Raw genomic sequence first — 18396 nt, forward strand, 5'->3', positions numbered from 1 at the left:
TTTTGTTTTTTTTGATAATATTAAATAAATATGTACTCACATTCCCGTCTCGGACCAAGTCATGACATACATACAATTTGTAAAAAAAAAAAAAAAAAGGTCATAAGCATTTTTTTATGCTTTAACTAGGACTTTTTTTAGTTTATTAATAATAATCCCACTTTGCAGAAATGTGTTTACCATTATCACTAGAGTATTCATACACACCAGGCTTTAATTTTAAATTATGTTTTCTTTTAAGGCATTTTTTGCCCCAGCAACTTCTTCCCTAAATTCCAGCTGAAAGTCTAACAATTGCCAACAGTCACAAAAACACAACAAAATGTGTTATTTTTTATTTTGATTGATTTTCATCTTTGGAAGGGCGTATTTGCAGAGGCTTTCTAAATATTAGCCCGGCTCGCCACTAAGAAGATAAAACGTTTTCAGGATGTCAGGTTCAAACACCGAACTATCTATTAAACGAGACAAGAAGCAAGGAATCAGGCAGAGACAGAGTTCAATTTTGCTCATGAGGAGAAACGTATTGGGCTGCACACTCAGGTACAGTCTCCCACTACGCTCTGAGGGGCAGTCCCACACGCTCCTCTATTTATTCGGGAGTTCCCTCGTTAACATCACTGAGGCTGCGTCTATTACGCAAGCCGCTCTAGTATCACAATACGTGGTTATTCAGAATGCAAATGTGCTTGAGCTCAAGATTTCACCCTGGCTCTGCTTTGTCTGCGTGTTGTCGTCTTATCTTCGTTGAGGTACTTGAAGTCCGTAGCGGGTTGGAAGACAGAAACTGCTGCTGCGAGGCAACTTGCAGTGGAAGATAACAAGTTGTGTGCCTTTGCACAGATAGAAAAGTACAACTTGAGCACAGTAGATAATAACTATAGCAACTGCCTTTAACCTCTTAAGGCCCAAGCTGTTTGTTTACATGCTTTTTTTTTTATTTCTCTTTGCTATTTGGGCTTATTGGACCCTAATTAGAATAAAAACTAAAAATCATCTTTTGATATGATGTACTTAGTCCATAAGTACACAAATGTGTACTTCATGTGTAGTGACATGCACATTTTTATTTTTACACTTTTTTTCCCCAAATTCCATTGTATGTTATACTCTTCTGACACCCCCAGATGGCAGTATAAGTGTCCACATAAGCGCCATAAGACCCCAATTCAGTAGTGTACACAATTTTGGGAATAAGAGCTAAAAGGTGCTGTCCACGCATGTGGCCACGAAGGCCTTTAGAGCAGTGGTTCATAACCTTGTTGGAGGTACCGAACCCCACCAGTTTCATATGCGCATTCACCAAACCCTTCTTTAGTGAAAAATAAATAAATAAAATTGTTCAAATTCAAGACAAAGTTATATGTTTTTGGTAACACTTTAGTATGGGGAACATATTCTAAGTAACAGAGACTTAATTTAGAGTTTTTTGGACACTCAGGGAACATATTCTAAGTAACAAAGACTTAATTTAGAGTTATTTGGTTAGGGTTAGGGTTAGAGGGTTAGGGCCAGGGTGAGAGGGTTAGGCTTATAATAAGGCCATGCCGAATAAGGCATTAATAAGTACTTAATGACTAGTTAAGAGCCAATATGTTACTAATTTGCATGTTAATAAGCAACTAATTAATGGTGAATATGTTCCCCATACTAAAGTGTTACCATGTTTTTTTTACTGATGCACAAAATGAACCGTGCATGAACATCACCTTGTTCAAACAACAAAACCAACACAGTGCATGAACTCACAACAAATTACACACCTGCAAATCAGTCTGACTTCTGCTGTTGCCGTATCCGTAATACGCCGATAGGGAGAAGTTTTTATTTACACGATGAGTCGGGTGTGTCTTGACCTCCGCCGAACCCCTGAGCCTGACTCACTGAACTCCGAGGGTTCGATCGAACCCAGGTTAAGAACCACTGCTTTAGAGTTGTGTGATAACTCATACATAATGATTCTAACAGATTTACAGCCCAACTAACTGGTCACATGCTAACATTAGCATGCTAACTTTTTTTTAAAGGAAATTTTACATGCATACACTTACCTTCTCAGTGGCTTAGTGGTTAGAGATCGGTAGGCTGTGAGTTCAAAGCCCGGCCGAGTCATACCAAAGACTATAATAATGGGACCCATTACCTCCTTGCTTGGCACTCAGCATTAAGGGTTGGAATTGGGGGTTAAATCACCGAAAATTATTCCCGGGCGCGGCCACCGCTGCTGCTCACTGCTCCCCTCACCTCCCAGGGGGTGATCAAGGGTGATGGGTCAAATGCAGAGAATAATTTCGCCACACCTAGTGTGTGTGTGACAATCATTGGTACTTTAACTTTTCAGTCATAAGACTTGGTACTTGACGCATTCTAACTGTCAGCATGGTAATTTCTCTCAAAACTGCATATTTTAGTTTTTTTGTGTGTATTGTTCTAATCCAGGATGTTTTTATTTTGTCTTTAGAATGTAAAAAAAAACAAGCTGTGGGTCACAAATGGCCCCCAGGCCGACTTGATGTTGCCCTCAAAATGGTGACACTGAACACTTGACACCTTCTATAAAAATGGGACTCTTTACCTCCCTGCTTGGCACTCAGCATCAAGGGTTGGAATTGGGGGTTAAACCACCAAAATGATTCCGAGCGCGGCCACCGCCGCTGCTCACTGCTCCCCTCACCTCCCAGGGGGCGTGGAACGAGGGGATGGGTCAAATGCAGAGGGTAATTTCACCACACCTAGTGTGTGTGTGTGACTCTCAGTGGTACTTTAATGTGGTAGAAGAGGAGGGAATGCCAAATATTTCCAAACTTAAAAAAAAAAGAGAAGAAGTTGTTAAACATTAAGAGTAACGGGTTTGGGACGGCGCTATTCCGCCTAACTTCACGCATTCAGGAACTACAGTAAGTACACTTATTCAAGTACACAGACTGAGACACAGCAAAAGTCCCATTTTTAAACATACAAAATAAACCATTAAGCAATTTATTGTTTGTAATTATGTATTTTTTTTTTAAAAAGCTAAGTATTTTTTAAATGCGGTTTGAAGAACGAGCGTCTCCCATCCAGAGGTCGTCGACCTGCGCCGTAAAAAATAAAGCGGCAAGCAGCAGCAAAGGCGTTTGACCGATGAGTCACGCCGCGTCCCAAACGACAGAGACAAGGTTACAACCTGCCTGTCTAAACAGTAACTACAAAATAAAATGAACTTTGTCACCGTGACAACATGTGACCATCAAGTCACGCACATTAAAACATCAAAGGGGAATATGGGTATTTTTAATTGTGAACAAACAAGCATCGTTGGATGGTCATTAATTAGGTACGTGGTTTGGTGAACAGACCAGCCTTGAGGTCTCCCTGACACTTGGACGAATGAAACTTGAGGGATGACGTCATCTGCAGGCTCCGCCCCTGACCTTTGGAAAGCTTGTGTGGACTCGGACGAGCGCACTCGCCTTCACCTCCAACCAGCGGCACGACATCACAGTGAGTCTATTTTTATGTTTTCTAAATTGTATTAAGTGCATCACAAACACTGTGTCAGCCTGTAACGTAGACTGCTAATTTATTCTGTATCATTTATCATTATTATTAAGTAGAGCGCAATGGATATATGCAAATTGCACATCCCCAGATTTTTTACACTCTGTGTAAATGGTAAATAAAAACAGAATACAATGATTTGCACATCCTTTTCAACTTATATTCAATTGAATAGACTGCAAAGACAAGATATTTTAATGATCGAACTGAGAAACGTGAATTTTTTTTTGCATATAATCATTAACTTAGAATTTAATGGCAGCAACACAAAAAAGTTGGCACAGGGGCATTTTTACCACTGTGTTACATGGCCTTTCCTTTTAACAACAGTCAATAAACGTTTGGGAACTGAGGAGACCAATTTTTGAAGCTTTTCAGGTGGAATTCTTTCCCATTCTTGCTTGACGTACAGCTTAAGTTGTTCAACAGTCCGGGGGTCTCCGTTGTGGTATTTTAGGCTTCATATTGCACCACACATTTTCAATGGGAGACAGGTCTCTTTTACTTTTTAAGTGCAGAATGTGGCTTGGCATTGTTTTGCTGAAATAAGCAGGGGCGTCCATGAAAAATACATTGCTTTGATGGCAACATATGTTGCTCCAAAATCTGTATGTGCCTTTCAGCATTAATGGTGCCTTCAAAGATGTGTAAGTTACCCATGCCTTGGGCACTAATGCACCCCAATACCATCACAGATGCTGGCTTTAGAACTTTGCGCCTATAAAAGTCCGGTTGTTTCTTGTCCTCTTTGGTCCGGAGGACACAACGTCCACAGTTTCAAAAAACAATTTGAAATGTGGACTCGTCAGACCACAGAACACTTTTCCACTTTGCATCAGTCCATCTTAGATGAGCTAGGGCCCAGCGTTTCTGGGTGTTGTTGATAAATGGCTTTCGCTTTGCATAGTAGAGTTTTAACTTGCACTTAAAGATGTAGCGACGAACTGTAGTTACTGACAGTGGTTTTCTGAAGTGTTCCTGAACCCATGTGGTGATATCCTTTACACACTGATGTCGGTTTTTGATGCAATACCGCCTGAGGGATCAAAGTTCTGTAATATCATCGCTTACAGGCAGTGATTTCTCCAGATTCTCTGAACCTTTTGATGATATTACGGACCGTAGATGGTGAAATCCCTAAATTCCTTGCAATAGCTGGTTGAGAAATGTTGTTCTTAAACTGTTGGACAATTTGTTCACGCATGTGTTGACAAAGTGGTGACCCTTAATGATTATTTGCACACAAAAAAAGAAGTTTCTCAGTTGGAACATGAAATATCTTGTCTTTGCAGTCTATTCAATTGAATATAAGTTGAAAAGGATTTGCAAATCATTGCATTCTATTTTTATTTACTATTTACACAACATGCCAACTTCAATGGTTTTGGGTTTTGTACACTGATATCTTTTAATCGCCCAGCCATGCTCATAATACAATAATAAAAGTGTGTACTACAATTCATGCTGATATCGGATTATTATCAGTATCAGTCAAAACTCATATATCATTAGTGACAAAGCTGTATCAATAATGACTACATAAGTGGTATTTGGTGCCTTGCAGACATGTTTGGTGCCAGCGTGGTCTTCTTCCTGCTCCTCACAGGTAAAAACCAACACACGCATGCCTTACCTGTACCCGCCAACGATGTCATGATGATGTCATGTTGATGTCACCAGGAGCCGGCGCGTTCATGCTGCACAACGCCCACAGCAGCCTGTGTCTGGAGGACTCCTGGCCAGCGGGCGGCGCCGTGCTGAGGAAGTGCCGCCTGGACTCGGAGGCCCAGCAGTGGCGGTGGAAGCACGGCGGCCTGCTGACGTGCGCCGCCACGTCCAGGTGTTTGTCGTCACGGCAGCCGGACCTCACCCGGCCGTGTCCCGCGTGGGAGGACGATGAGGACGAGGATCTGGCGTGGGAGTGCGACAGGAACATGCTGGTCAGCCGCGGCACGTCGCTGCTTCTCTCTGCAGACAGGGGGCGCCTCGTCCTGAGCCCGGATGACAAAGGCTCCGTCTGGAGGTCGCTGGACGCAGGCCACGTCTGCCAGGAGACACTCAGTAAGTCGCACTCAATCAACTTGACGGATCAGCTTTGTAACATATGAATTACTATGGAGGCTCAAATGGGACAAAAGATGTTTCTTAACACCTGATTGGTTACTTCCACTTGTCAGTGGAAGTACACGTGAACATTGAACACACTGTCATGTCTTTCCATGTGACTAAATATTAACGTACAACAACATTATTATTCCATATTCATGTTAGCATTTAACATTGTCACGACTTGAACTATGGCGTGGTTTGTTCTCCCGAGGTGCAAAAGATTTGGACCATACGTGGCGTGAAGGGGAGTACATGATTTATTTAAACACTATAACTACAAAAAAAGGTTGCAAACAAAAGGCGCGCACAAGGGCGGAAGTACAAAACTTGACTATAAACACAAAACTTGCACAAAGGCAGAAACTATGAACAACAAAAAACACTAACTGTAGCATTAATAAACAAAAACTTACTTGGCATGGACTAAAGGAGCAGCATGAACGATGGACATGAAATCAAGTGTCAGGAATGTGCAGAGCATAATTGTGGGATGTCGCCAGCGACAAACTGAAAACAATGAACACTTCATTGTTATATATATATATATATATATATATATATATATATATATATTAGGGCTGCAGCAACTAATCAATTAAATCGATTATAAAAATAGTTGCCGATTAATTTAGTCATCGATTCGTTGGATCTATGGTATGCGCATGTGCAGAGGCAAATTTTTTATTTTATTTTTAAACATTTATAAACCTTTATTTATAAACTGCAATATGTACAAACAGCTGAGAAACAATAATCAAAATAAGTATGGTGCCAGTATGCTGTTTTTTTTAAAATAAAATATTGGAAAGGATAGAAATGTAGTTTGTCTCTTTTATCCGATTATTAATCGATTAACCGAAGTAATAATCAACAGATTAATCGATTATCAAATTAATCGTTAGTTGCAGCCCTAATATACACACACACACACACATATATATACATACATATATATATATATATATATATATATATATATATATATATATATATATATATATATATATATATATATATATATATATATATATATATATATACACACATATACATATATATACATGCATATATATATACATATATTCGTTGCTCACTAATTGACTGAAAGAGCACGCACTTGGCGCGATGATGTCATGTTATCGTTGGGAAAATGCATTTTTAGACCATATTATTTGCCTGAGCGTTGCCTTTTTGCCTTTCCATTAAGAAAAATAAATTTGTTTTTAGTATAAGTTTGCTGGTTTCAAGAAATGTAATGCAGAGCGCATATCATTATGTCAAGATAATGGCACTAGCATTTTTTACTTCATTTAAGAATATTTTTCAACATATTGAGCAAAAAGGTCTCATATTTGTTTTTTCTACCAAGAAAAGTGCACTTGTTATTAGTGAGAATATACTTATTTTAAGGTATTTTTGGGTTCGATGAGGTTAGCTAATTTTACTTGTTTTGAAAAGTATTGACAAGCCAAATTTTCTTGTTCTATTGGCATATAATTTTGCTTAGTTCAAGTAAAATACCCCTAATTTTTTTATTTTTTTCCCTTGTTTTTGAACACTGACTTTTTTTGCGATGAGCGTTGTCTTTTTTTTTATTGAAACTTTTATTAGTAGATTGCACAGTGAAGTACATATTCCGTACAATTGACCACTAAATGGTAACACCCCAATAAGTTTTTCATGTTGTTTAAGTCGGGGTCCACGTTAATCAATTCACGGTACAAATATATACTATCAGCATAACAGCCATCACACAAGTTCATCATCAGGAGGTCAGCAGGTTTATGGACATTCAAAAGGGTGAAAATAAAAAGAAACACACAATATAGTCAATATATACATATGTTATGCAAATGTATTCATATATATGCTGTGATGCTACCTTACAAGGCATGAGCTTTTATATTTCCTGTATTTTATATTATTACTTTAAACTGTTTTATATTTTATTTTTGTATCCTGTAAAGCGTAATTGAGTGCTCTGAAAAGCGCTATACTAAATAAAATGTATTATTATTATTATTATTATTAAGGTAAACAAAAGTGAATTTGTACTACGACGCCATTTTAGATGACATCGCAAATTATCGCGAATGAGCATGACAAAAGATCTCATTATACATCACACATCGTAAATGTATCTAGAAATATTTTAGACAAAACACCAAGTTTCAAAGTTCAACTTATGATACATACCGGCGATTCAGCCTTAAACAAAAGATATATGCAGTATTTCTTCGAAAATAACCACCATAAAGTACGTGCAGGCACCTTGGATTTCTCTGCTTGGCTTATGCAACTTCCGGTCAATAAAGTTTGATTCAAAGTACACACCTCCCAAAGATGTAGTAACTGCCCTGACCACATGGTGGCGACAAATACACATGTAATAATGTTAATTAAATAACAAGCAATAAGCACAACACACTTCAACAACAAGAGTTTACAACTTTTAGTTGTAACAGAACAGCGCTAGTTGTCAGCTACCGATTGGCACACAAGTTGCCAGCTAGTGATTAGCGCGTAGTTGCCAGCTAGCGATTACCGTGCCAGATGTCAGCTAGCGATTAGTGCACTGGTTTCCGGCTAGCGATTAGCGCTTTAGTTGCCAGCTAGCGATTAGCCCGCTAGTTGTCGGCTAGCGATTAGTGCGTTAGTTGTCAGCTAGTGATCCACGCCCTAGTTGCCAGCTATCAATTAGCGCTCTTGTTGCCAGCTAACGATCCGCGCCCTAGTTCTCGGCTAGCAATTAGCGCGTAAGTTGTCAGTTAGTGATTGGCGCTCTAGTTGCCAGATAGCAATCAGCACTCCAGTTTTCAGCTACCGATTGGCGCTCTTGTTGTCAGCTAGCGATTGGTGCACAAGTTGTCAGCTAGTGGTTAGCTCGTAGTTGCCAGCTAGCGATTAACATGCCAGATTTCAGCTAGTGATTAGCACCCTGGTTTCCAGCTAGTGATCAGCGCGCTAGTTGCCAGCTAGCGATTGGCGCTCTAGTTGTCAGCTAGCGATCGGCACACAAGTTGCCAGCTAGTGATTAGCGCGTAGTTGCCAGCTAGCGATTACCGTGCCAAATGTCAGCTAGCGATTAGCGCACTGGTTTCCGGCTAGTGATCTGCGCCCTAGTTGCCAGCTAGTGATTAGCGCTCTAGTTGCCAGCTAACGATTGGTGCCTAGTTACCAGCTAGCAATCAGCGCACTAGTTTTCAGCTACCGATTGGTGCTCTTGTTGTCAGCTAGCGATTGGCACACAAGTTGTCAGCTAGTGGTTAGCTCGTAGTTGCCAGCTATCGATTAACATGCCAGATGTCAGGTAGTGATTAACACCCTGGTTTCCAGCTAGTGATCAGCGCGCTAGTTGCCAGCTAGCGATTAGCGTGTCAGTTGTCCGCTAGCAATTAGCGCACTGGTTTACGGCTAGTGATCAACGCCCTATTTGCCAGCTATCAATTAGCGCTCCAGTTGTCAGCTAACGATCAATGCGCTAGTTGTCGGCTAGCGATTAGCGTGTTAGTTGTCAGCTAGTGATCCGCGCTCTAGTTGCCAGCTAACGATTCACGCCCTAGTTCTCGGCTAGCAATTAGCGCGTTAGTTGTCAGCTAGTGATTGGCGCTCTAGTTGCCAGATAGCAATCAGCACTCCAGTTTTCAGCTACCGATTGGCGCTATTGTTGTCAGCTAGCGATTGGCACACACGTTATCAGCTATTGGTTAGCTCGTAGCTGCCAGCTAGCAAATAACATACCAGATGTCAGCTAGTGATTAGCACCCTGGTTCCCAGCTAGTGATCAGCGCGCTAGTTGCCAGGTAGCGATTAACGTATCAGGTGTCAGCTAGCGATTAGCGCACTGGTTTCTGGCTAGTGATCCACGCCCTACTTGCCAGCTATCAATTAGCGCTCCAGTTGCCAGCTAACGATCAATGCGCTAGTTGTTGGCTAGTGATTAGCGTGTTAGTTGTCAGGTAGTGATTGCCGCTCTAGCTGCCAGCTAGCGATCAGTGCTCCAGTTTTTGGCTACCGATTGGTGCTCTAATTGTCAGCTAGTGATTGGCACAAGTTGTCAGCTAGTGATTAGCGCGTAGTTGCCACCTAGCGATTCGCATGCTAGATGTCAGCTAGCGATTATCCCACTGGTTTCCAGCTGGTGATCAGCGCTAGTTGCCATTAGCACGCTAGTTGTCAGTTAGCGATATTTGCCAACCAACAATTAACGCTGCAGTTACTAGCGATTAACACCCTAGTTGTCAGCTAGCTGTTGGATTGATGAATCTCATCTAGCGATTGGCTCATTAGTTAACAGCTAGCGAGTACCATGCTAGTTTTGAAGTAGCAACTAACGCGTGAGATGCCAGCTAGTGATTAATGCTTTATTTGTCCACTTGTAATTAGCATGTTTGTAGCTAGCGATTAGCATACTCATAGCTAGCTGGCGAATAGAGCGCTAGTTGCCAGCTAGCTATTAGCGGCACAATACTGTTATTATTTGAATATGGTTAGTATTGCACAATAATAACAATGTACTTTTAGGACCAGTTTATTGTAAAATACCATCATAATTTCATACATACTCTTTCTCTCTAACAATTTGGGGTTCTTGACCTGGAACACATTGAAGACCCCTAAATTACATGAATAATTGATCAATTAAATATAAAAAAATTACTGATTAAATTATTAAATAATGAATTGTACTTTTACATTAAATGATTTAATGACACATTTAATAACACGTATTCATTTCAAATATACTTAATTATTGACACATTTGGGTATTGTTACGTCGACCAGCTCTTCCTCCCAGGAAATCTAAGTTACTGGTCAATCCCAAATTCTTTCAATGACATATATGCTGAGTAAGAAGGACCATCAAGACAGAATAGGAATATTATCAAGTTTTACTGAAATTTCAGGAGATCAGCTTAACCAATACATTCATATCGGCTACTCTAGTTAATCTGACACTCAAACGGAAGAGCCAACTTCTTGCACACAAAGAAAGCCCCCACCTCTCCCTCTAGCAACGCTGATAAGGAAGAAGTGGGGGATGTATTCACATTCCCATGGTTTAAGACACTAAACAGACCTCTGAAGACAAAGAGAAACTGGTAGAATATACAAAGGAAAAGTACTAGGTGATCTAAACATGGCTATGTAAAAAGAAAGAACTCTTAAACATATATGCATTCTCCACAGTATTCAAAGATGTGTTTGTTTATTGAATCCCATTTGACCCCCCACAGCTTGCTCATGTATGAATGCAGTTTAACGAGAGTGCAAACACGTTTCAGGGCCCAGGAGGTCGTCACATGACACAGACGAGTCCACGGCGGAAGGACGGGACAAGCATGTGACGCTGACAGACGAACAAAAAGAATACCTCCGCTGGTTCTATCGCACTGAAGACCGTAAGAACCCCTGTCAACATGTTTTACATGTACATGGTTAGCACTTCAACCAGTGTGTCCAACTGTATTCTACAGTTTGTAAAAAAAAAGTAAGTATTTTATCACGCTAACATTAGCATTTTAGCTTTTTTTTTTAGCTACTTTAACAGGTATACACCTCAGTGTCCCACATTTTGGTATTTCATTAATGCTAACTTTAACTTTAGGCATGCTAATGTTAGCATTTTGGCATAGTGTTATTAGCATGCTAGCTTTTTTGAGCTAATTTAGCAGGTATACCGTATTTTCCGCACTATAAGGCGCACCTAAAAACCACAATTTTTCTCAAAAGCTGACAGTGCGCCTTATAACCCGGTGCGCTTTATTACGATTCATTTTCATAAAGTTTCGGTCTCGCAACTTCGGTAAACAGCCGCCATCTTTTTTCCCGGTAGAACAGGAAGCGCTTCTTCTTCTACGCAAGCAACCGCCAAGGAAAGCACCCGCCCCCATAGAACAGGAAGCGCTTCACCCGCCCCCGGAAGAAGAAGAAAAAACGCGCGGATATCACCGTACGTTTCATTTCCTGTTTACATCTGTAAAGACCACAAAATGGCTCCTACTAAGCGATCCGGTTCATAAAAAGACGCAATCTCTCCATCCGCACACGGATTACTACCGTATTTCACAGCTGATTACTACCGTATTTCACAGCTGATATTCCTGTGAACCGCACTGTGGAACGGGAGCACGTACGGTGAATATTCGCACCACAGGGAATGAGAAGTCATCCTTCACTGTGGTTCTAGCTTGCCATGCTAACTTCCTCCCATGGTGATATTCAAAAGGAAGACCTTGCCAAAAGAGACCTTTCCAGCCGGCGTCATCATAAAAGCTAACTCGAAGGGATGGATGGATGAAGAAAAGATGAGCGAGTGGTTAAGGGAAGTTTACGCGAAGAGGCCGGGTGGCTTTTTTCACACAGCTCCGAAGGCGAACACACCTTCACTAAGACGGGCAGATAGCGCCGGTCGACATACGCCAACATCTGCCAGTGGATCGTAAATGCCTGGGCAGATAGTTTCGGTCACAACTGTGGTCCGAGCTTTCCGGAAGGCAGGATTCACAGAACTGCTGCACAACAACAGCGACACTGAATCCGATGACTTCGACGAGGCGGAGCCGGCCATTTTTGGATCCCACGCTTGCGCAACTTTTCAATTCGGACACCGAAGACGAAGAATTCGAAGGATTTACGAATGAAGAATAACTTCAGAAGGTGAGCGCTATGTTTATTTTGTGTGTTGTGACATTAACGTTCGAGCAACATTATGTTGCTATTTATTGCTCTACACCATTTTGAATTTTACTATGTTTGTGATTGCACATTTGCGTACATTTTGGGACAGAGTTGTTAGAACGCTGGTTTTCAATATATTATTAAAGTTTGACTGAACTATCTGACTGTTTTTTTGACATTCACTTTAGCGCAGCGTTTTTTTGACATTCACTTTAGCGCAGCGTAGGCGCGGCTTATAGTCCGGGGCGGCTTATTGGTGGACAAAATTATGAAATATGTAATTCATAGAAGGTGCGGCTAATAATCCGGTGCGCCTTATAGTGCGGAAAATACGGTACACCTCAGTGTCATATATGCTGGTATTTAATTAATGCTAATTGTAGTCATGCTATTGTGAGCATGTTAGCATAGTGTTGTTAGCATGCTAGCTTTTTTAGCTCTTTTTGCTCATATTTTTTGTTACTTGACGCTATCTGGCCAGCGTGCTAACTGTTAGCATTTCGGTTCGGCTTTGGCTCTTCAACATTCACACAAAATTTCTACCGTCATTGCGTTTCCCATTTGCTCAATCAATATATTGTACTGGTTTTGAAGGCGAAAACTGGCAAAATGGCCCCAACAACCTTTAAATTTGTTCGTTTGGGCCCGCAGTGGAAAAAAATTTGGGCAGTCATGACTTAAATCACTTGTTATAAACACGATGTCAGGTTCAAACACCGAACTATCTAAACAAGACAAGAAGCAAGGAATCAAACAGAGACAGGATTAAATTTAGCTCATGAGGAGACCGCGTGGACCTGCACCCTCGTACAGTGTCGCCCCACGCTCTAAGGAACAAGTTCCACGCCTCCCCATTTATTTGGGCATTCCCTGATTACATAGCTGCAGCTGCTTCTAAGGGAAGGGGTCTCATTATGCAGAAGCTGCACTGGGCCATAAACAGTTCAAACAAAATGTGCTTGGAGCGGTGTCAGGTTTGCCCCTTCTCTGCTCGTAGATTTCGGGTCCTGATAAGGTCCTTCCTGTGGCTGTCCAAGATCTGAGAAACCGACACCTCTACGGCACATTCCATCGCACACAGTGGAGATGTACAAGCTGTCCGCCTTTTGCTTGATAAGATCAAAGACAGCTTTGTAAGAACCAGTGGATCGTAACCACAGGCCGCAGGGCAACCTGAACTCAAAGCAAACAAGTTGTGCGATAACTTATGTACACACGGACTTTCTGGGTTTGTCAAGTTCAAACCGGGTGTAAACGGTTTCACACCTGGTCTAAACGGATCGTAAACCCTGTTCCTGTAATTTCAGAAACGATGTGGAAGTTCGTGCTGCTGGGTTTGGCCTTCGTCTGCCTCCTCGTTGGCTTCCTCTTGTTGGGAATGGGCGCCATGGCCAGCAGGTGCGACACATTAGATAGGCGTTGATAATTTAAGACGTGAATAAAATGGATGTAACTCACGTTGCCGCCTCTGCAGGAACAGGAGGAAGATCGCCAAGTACAAGGTGGCCGCCGCCCTGGCGAACAAAGGCGAGGAGACGTGGGTCGTCACACACGTCGACGGCGATGACATCGCCGGCACGCCGTCGCCGCAGAGGTCGAATGTCGCCCCGTGCAACGGCGACGCCAGCGAGCTCAAAGCGGGAAGCATCGTTGTCACGTGGAAAGACGGGAACACTTCCTGTTTGTACGCCGATGCTCCAATGGAGGAGGAGCTGCCAGAACCTGAGAAGGAAGAGGAGGAGGAGGAGGTGAAGGAAAGAGGAGACCAATGAAGAAGATTGACAACATCTGCTCTTTAGTTACCCGACATGATGATAACGATGATGTAGAGATAGAAAAGATGGGTGTGTTTGTTTTGTGTGCAGATGTTTGTGTAATGCAACGTGATCTTTGTTACTGTGCTTTTCTCTGGCTGGAAATACAATAATACAACAAAATGTGTGTGTAAACTTGAATGAGGTTCTATTGTGGTATGGGGTGTAGTAGATACCCACAGCCAGAAGGGGCAGTCATACCAAATGATCTGAGTCGGTCAAAAAAAATAAGAAGAAAAAAGCCGGAAGTAGTTCCAAAGTCCATGTCACTACACGATCGGCACCGGAAGACATGATCAGTCCACACATGCGCCAAGACTACGTAATTTCCGTCAACTTGTTTTACGGCGGTTATTTTCCTTCACAACGTCCCGATTATCATGGTTTTCTCATTTCCATCCATCCATCTTTTTCGGCTTATCCAAAGTCTTAGCAGAGAAGCCCAGACTTCCCTCTCCCCAGCTACTTCGTCCAGCTCTTCTCTGTCAGGACGTGTTGGTGACGAACCCCAAGATGCAGAAATGGCAGGCTTGATGCAGGAAAAAATGATTTTAATATAAAAAAAATGCAGGGAAACCACGAACCAGGAAGCAGGAATCAAGGAAAATTGGAGACAGCAAACAGACTACAGCATACAATCCTCCAGCCCTGACTGGAGGGAGAGGCAGGTATAAATAGTAGCCTGATTGGCAATTGTCACCAGGTGTGCCAGGCTGCCAATCTGGGACAGGTGAGGGAAACGAGCGCTCAGGGAGAAGTGCAGGAACTGGAAACAAAATAAGAGCGCTGACAGGAAATAAAACATAAACAGAGGAAAAAACGAAACATAACCAAACGGTCAGTGACAAGCCTGACATTACCGGGGGATCCCGAGGCATTCTCAGAGCAGCCTGGGAAACATTGCCTTGTCCTGAGTCTTCCCTGTGGTCTCCTACCGGCGGGGCGCACCCTAAACACCTCCCCAGGGAGGCGTTTGGGGGGCTCTAACCAGATTCCCGAATCACCTCATCTGGCTCCTCTCGATGTGGAGGAGCAGCGGCTTTACTCTGAGCTCCTCCCGAATGACAGAGCTTCTCACCCTATCTCTCAGGAAGAGCCCCGCCACATGATAGAGGAAACTCATTTCGGCCGCTTGTATCCGTGATCTTGTCCTTTCGGTCATAACCCAAAGCTCATGACCATAGTTGAGGGTAGGAACGTAGATGGACCGGTAAATTGAGAGCTTTGTCTTCCGGTTCTGCTCCTTTCCCCCCACCAATCCACCTGTCAATCTCACGATCCACTCTACTTTCACTCGTGAACAAGACCCTGAGATACTTGAACTCCTTCACTTGGGGCAGAATCTCCTTTCCAACCCGGAGATGGCACTCCACCCTTTCCCGGGCAAGAACTATGGAGTGGGACTTGGGAGAGCTGATTTTCATCCCAGTCGCTTCACACACAGCTGCGAACCGATCCAGTGAGAGCTGACGATCCTGGCCAGATGAAGCCAACGGACCACATTATCCGCAAAAAGCAGAGACCTAATCCTGCAGCCACCAAACTGGATCTCCTCAACGCCCTGACTGCGCCTAGAAATTCTGCCCATAAAAGATATGAACAGAATTGGTGACAAATGGAAGCCCTGGTGGAGTCCAACCCTCACTGGAAACGAGTCTGATTTAATGTTGGCAATGCAGACAAAGCTCTGACACTGATCATACAGGGAGCGGACCACCACAATCAGACAGTCCGATACCCCATACTTTCTGAGCACTCCCCACAGGTCTTCTCGAGGGACGCGGTTGAATGCCTTCTCCAAGTCCACAAAACACATGTAGACTGGTTGGACATACTCCCATGCACCTTCAAGGTCCCTGCCGAGAGTATAGAGCTGGTCTACAGTTCCATGACCAGGACTAAAACCACACTGCTCCTCCTGAATCCAAGGTTTGACTATCCAGAGTAGCCTCCTCTCCAGTACACCTGAATATACCTTACCGGGAAGGCTGAGGGGTGTGATCCCACGATAGTTGGAACACACCCTCCAGTTCCCCTTCTGCCAATCCAGAGGTACCGCCCCCGATGTCCACGCTATGTTGCAGAGTCTTGTCAACCAAGACAGCCCCACAGCATCCAGAGCCTTAAGAAACACCGGGCGGATCTCATCCACCCCCGGGGGCCTTGCCACCGAGGAGCTTTTTAACTACCTTGGCAATCTCAGCCCCAGAAACAGGAGAGCCCACCACAGATTCCCCAGGCACTGCTTCCTCATAGGAAGATGTGTAGGTGGGATTGAGGAGGTCTTCGAAGTATTCCCTCCACCAATCCACAACATCCGCAGTTGAGGTCAGCAGAACACCATCCTCACCATACACGGTGTTGACAGTGCTTCCCCTTCCTGAGGCAGCGGATGGTGGTACAGAATCGTTTCGAAGCCGTCCGGAAATAATTTTCCACGGCTTCCCCGAACTCCAATTTAAACTAAACGAGTGCCAATTTAAACCGTGTTATTATACCTTGTTGTTCAGCTCTTATTGTGAAAGTCTACTGCTGATGTGTCTCACTAACTGGTTTCACTTTTGACAAATCACAGCCTCATAGACACCTGTAAATATCAGTCCGGTAGCAGTTCATTAAGAAAACATCAATTCGTAATCAAATAGATTTGTGAAAGCTGATCATCAAGAATGACTCAAATTGACTTAGTTTATTTCATGACTTCTCTCATTTTAGGTAAGTTATGTCATCATGTTTTATAAATACTCTTGTTTTTGTGGTGATAAGAATATATTTTCGATATAATTCCATGTTGATATGTTTTGTAGGTTGTACAGTTTATTAATATTGGTATTTCCGTAAGATGTTGTTGTCAATGATGCATTTATTCATTTACCTTGTTCATACAAGTTTCTTTAAAAGAAAAATAGCTAATATCCCACCAGGCAGTAGTGGTTCTATACCAATTTTATGGAATTACGGGGAAAAAATACACTGTAAATTGTTTAAAATGTTTTGATTCAGATTTAGTTTGTTAAAAATAAAAATGTTTCATTGTGTTAAGACAAGCAGGAAGTAAATCTCCAACAGGTAAAACTTGTTGTACCGGTTGACTGTACCAATGTTTTGTTTAGCAAGGACTGTCTAAGTATGCGCGTTAATGCAGATTAATCGTTTATCATTAATAATATGGTTTTAAAAACAGTATACACTGAACTCAAATGCGGCGCAGAAAGACTCAAAATCCCTAATATGTCTCTGGCAACAAATTTTGGGCAGTTAGTCCAAGTAGGGGAATGTGGTGGTAGTGGAATGCCTCCCATAAATAGGCAAGGCAAGTTTATTTATAGAGCACAATTTGTACAGGACGCAATTCAAAGTGCTTTACAGAAAATTACAAGAATTACCAGAATAACAGTGACGTGCGGTGAGGTTCATGACTGGTGAGGCACTGACTTCATCACAGTCAGATTTACAAACATATGAACCCTAAAGAGTATCTTATTCACCATTTGATTGGCAGCAGTTAACGGGTTATGTTTAAAAGCTCATACCAGCATTCTTCCCTGCTTGGCACTCAGCATCAAGGGTTGGAATTGGGGGTTAAATCACCAACAATTATTCCCGGGCGCGGCGCCGCTGCTGCCCACTGCTCCCCTCACATCCCAGGGGGTGATCAAGGGGATGGGTCAAATGCAGAGGACAAATTTCACCACACCTAGTGTGTGTGACAATCATTGGTACTTTTACTCATTGGCTTTGTTAGGCCTATTCAAGCTCAAGCCCCCCTAAAATATTCTTAAGCCCCCCTAAATAATTTGGTGTTTTTTTGTTTTTTTTTTACAAATAAATGCCGACATATTCATTATAAATTGGCCCAAATATGAGTTTAAATAAATAATCATATAACCTGTTATTATTCACTCAGTTTCCCCTCACTTTGTAGCGTAAGGTAGAGAGCCCCTTTCGTGCGTCGGTATCCAATCCATTCCACTTGTTCATATAGAAAATGCCCACATCACTCAAATTCCAGCCCGCATTTTCTCTGCGACCTTGCTTGCGGTCCTGCAGGTGTACGAAGCACATTATCTTCCTTTACAATGAGTGAAGCTGCACAAAACCTTGTGTGTGCAATTGTAAATCATTTATTTTTTAAGTTTTGTGTTTCTTGTAGAATCTATATAAAGTAATATACATAAGCCTATTGTTAAAATAATGAAAAAAACATCATTAAATATATTTGTTTTATTGTATTGTTAGATTAATAGCTGTT

General features: G+C 42.3%; 1 protein-coding gene across 1 annotated transcript; it reads left to right on the forward strand.

Annotated features, from left to right (window-relative positions):
* The first annotated feature begins 2761 nt into the window (after nucleotides 1-2761).
* LOC133608274 (uncharacterized) lies at nucleotides 2762-14267 on the forward strand. The gene is made up of 7 exons (XM_061963475.2): nucleotides 2762-2897; nucleotides 3337-3483; nucleotides 5105-5146; nucleotides 5221-5601; nucleotides 10935-11051; nucleotides 13638-13728; nucleotides 13805-14267. The coding sequence occupies exons 2-7, from the start codon at nucleotides 3384-3386 to the stop codon at nucleotides 14100-14102; spliced, it is 1029 nt and encodes a 342-aa protein (XP_061819459.2). The 5' UTR covers nucleotides 2762-2897; nucleotides 3337-3383; the 3' UTR covers nucleotides 14103-14267.
* The last annotated feature ends 4129 nt before the right edge of the window (nucleotides 14268-18396 follow it).

The sequence above is a fragment of the Nerophis lumbriciformis genome, linkage group LG06 (genome assembly GCF_033978685.3).
Source record: "Nerophis lumbriciformis linkage group LG06, RoL_Nlum_v2.1, whole genome shotgun sequence".
Lineage (NCBI taxonomy): Eukaryota > Metazoa > Chordata > Actinopteri > Syngnathiformes > Syngnathidae > Nerophis > Nerophis lumbriciformis.

Excerpts from the sequence above, each read along its gene's own strand:
- LOC133608274 (XM_061963475.2), top strand. The coding sequence starts at position 3,384 with ATGACGTCATCTGCAGGCTCCGCCCCTGACCTTTGGAAAGCTTGTGTG. Across the intron at positions 3,484-5,104 it reads ACCAGCGGCACGACATCACA|ACATGTTTGGTGCCAGCGTG; the intron begins GTGAGTCTATTT and ends GGTGCCTTGCAG. Across the intron at positions 11,052-13,637 it reads GTTCTATCGCACTGAAGACC|AAACGATGTGGAAGTTCGTG; the intron begins GTAAGAACCCCT and ends CTGTAATTTCAG.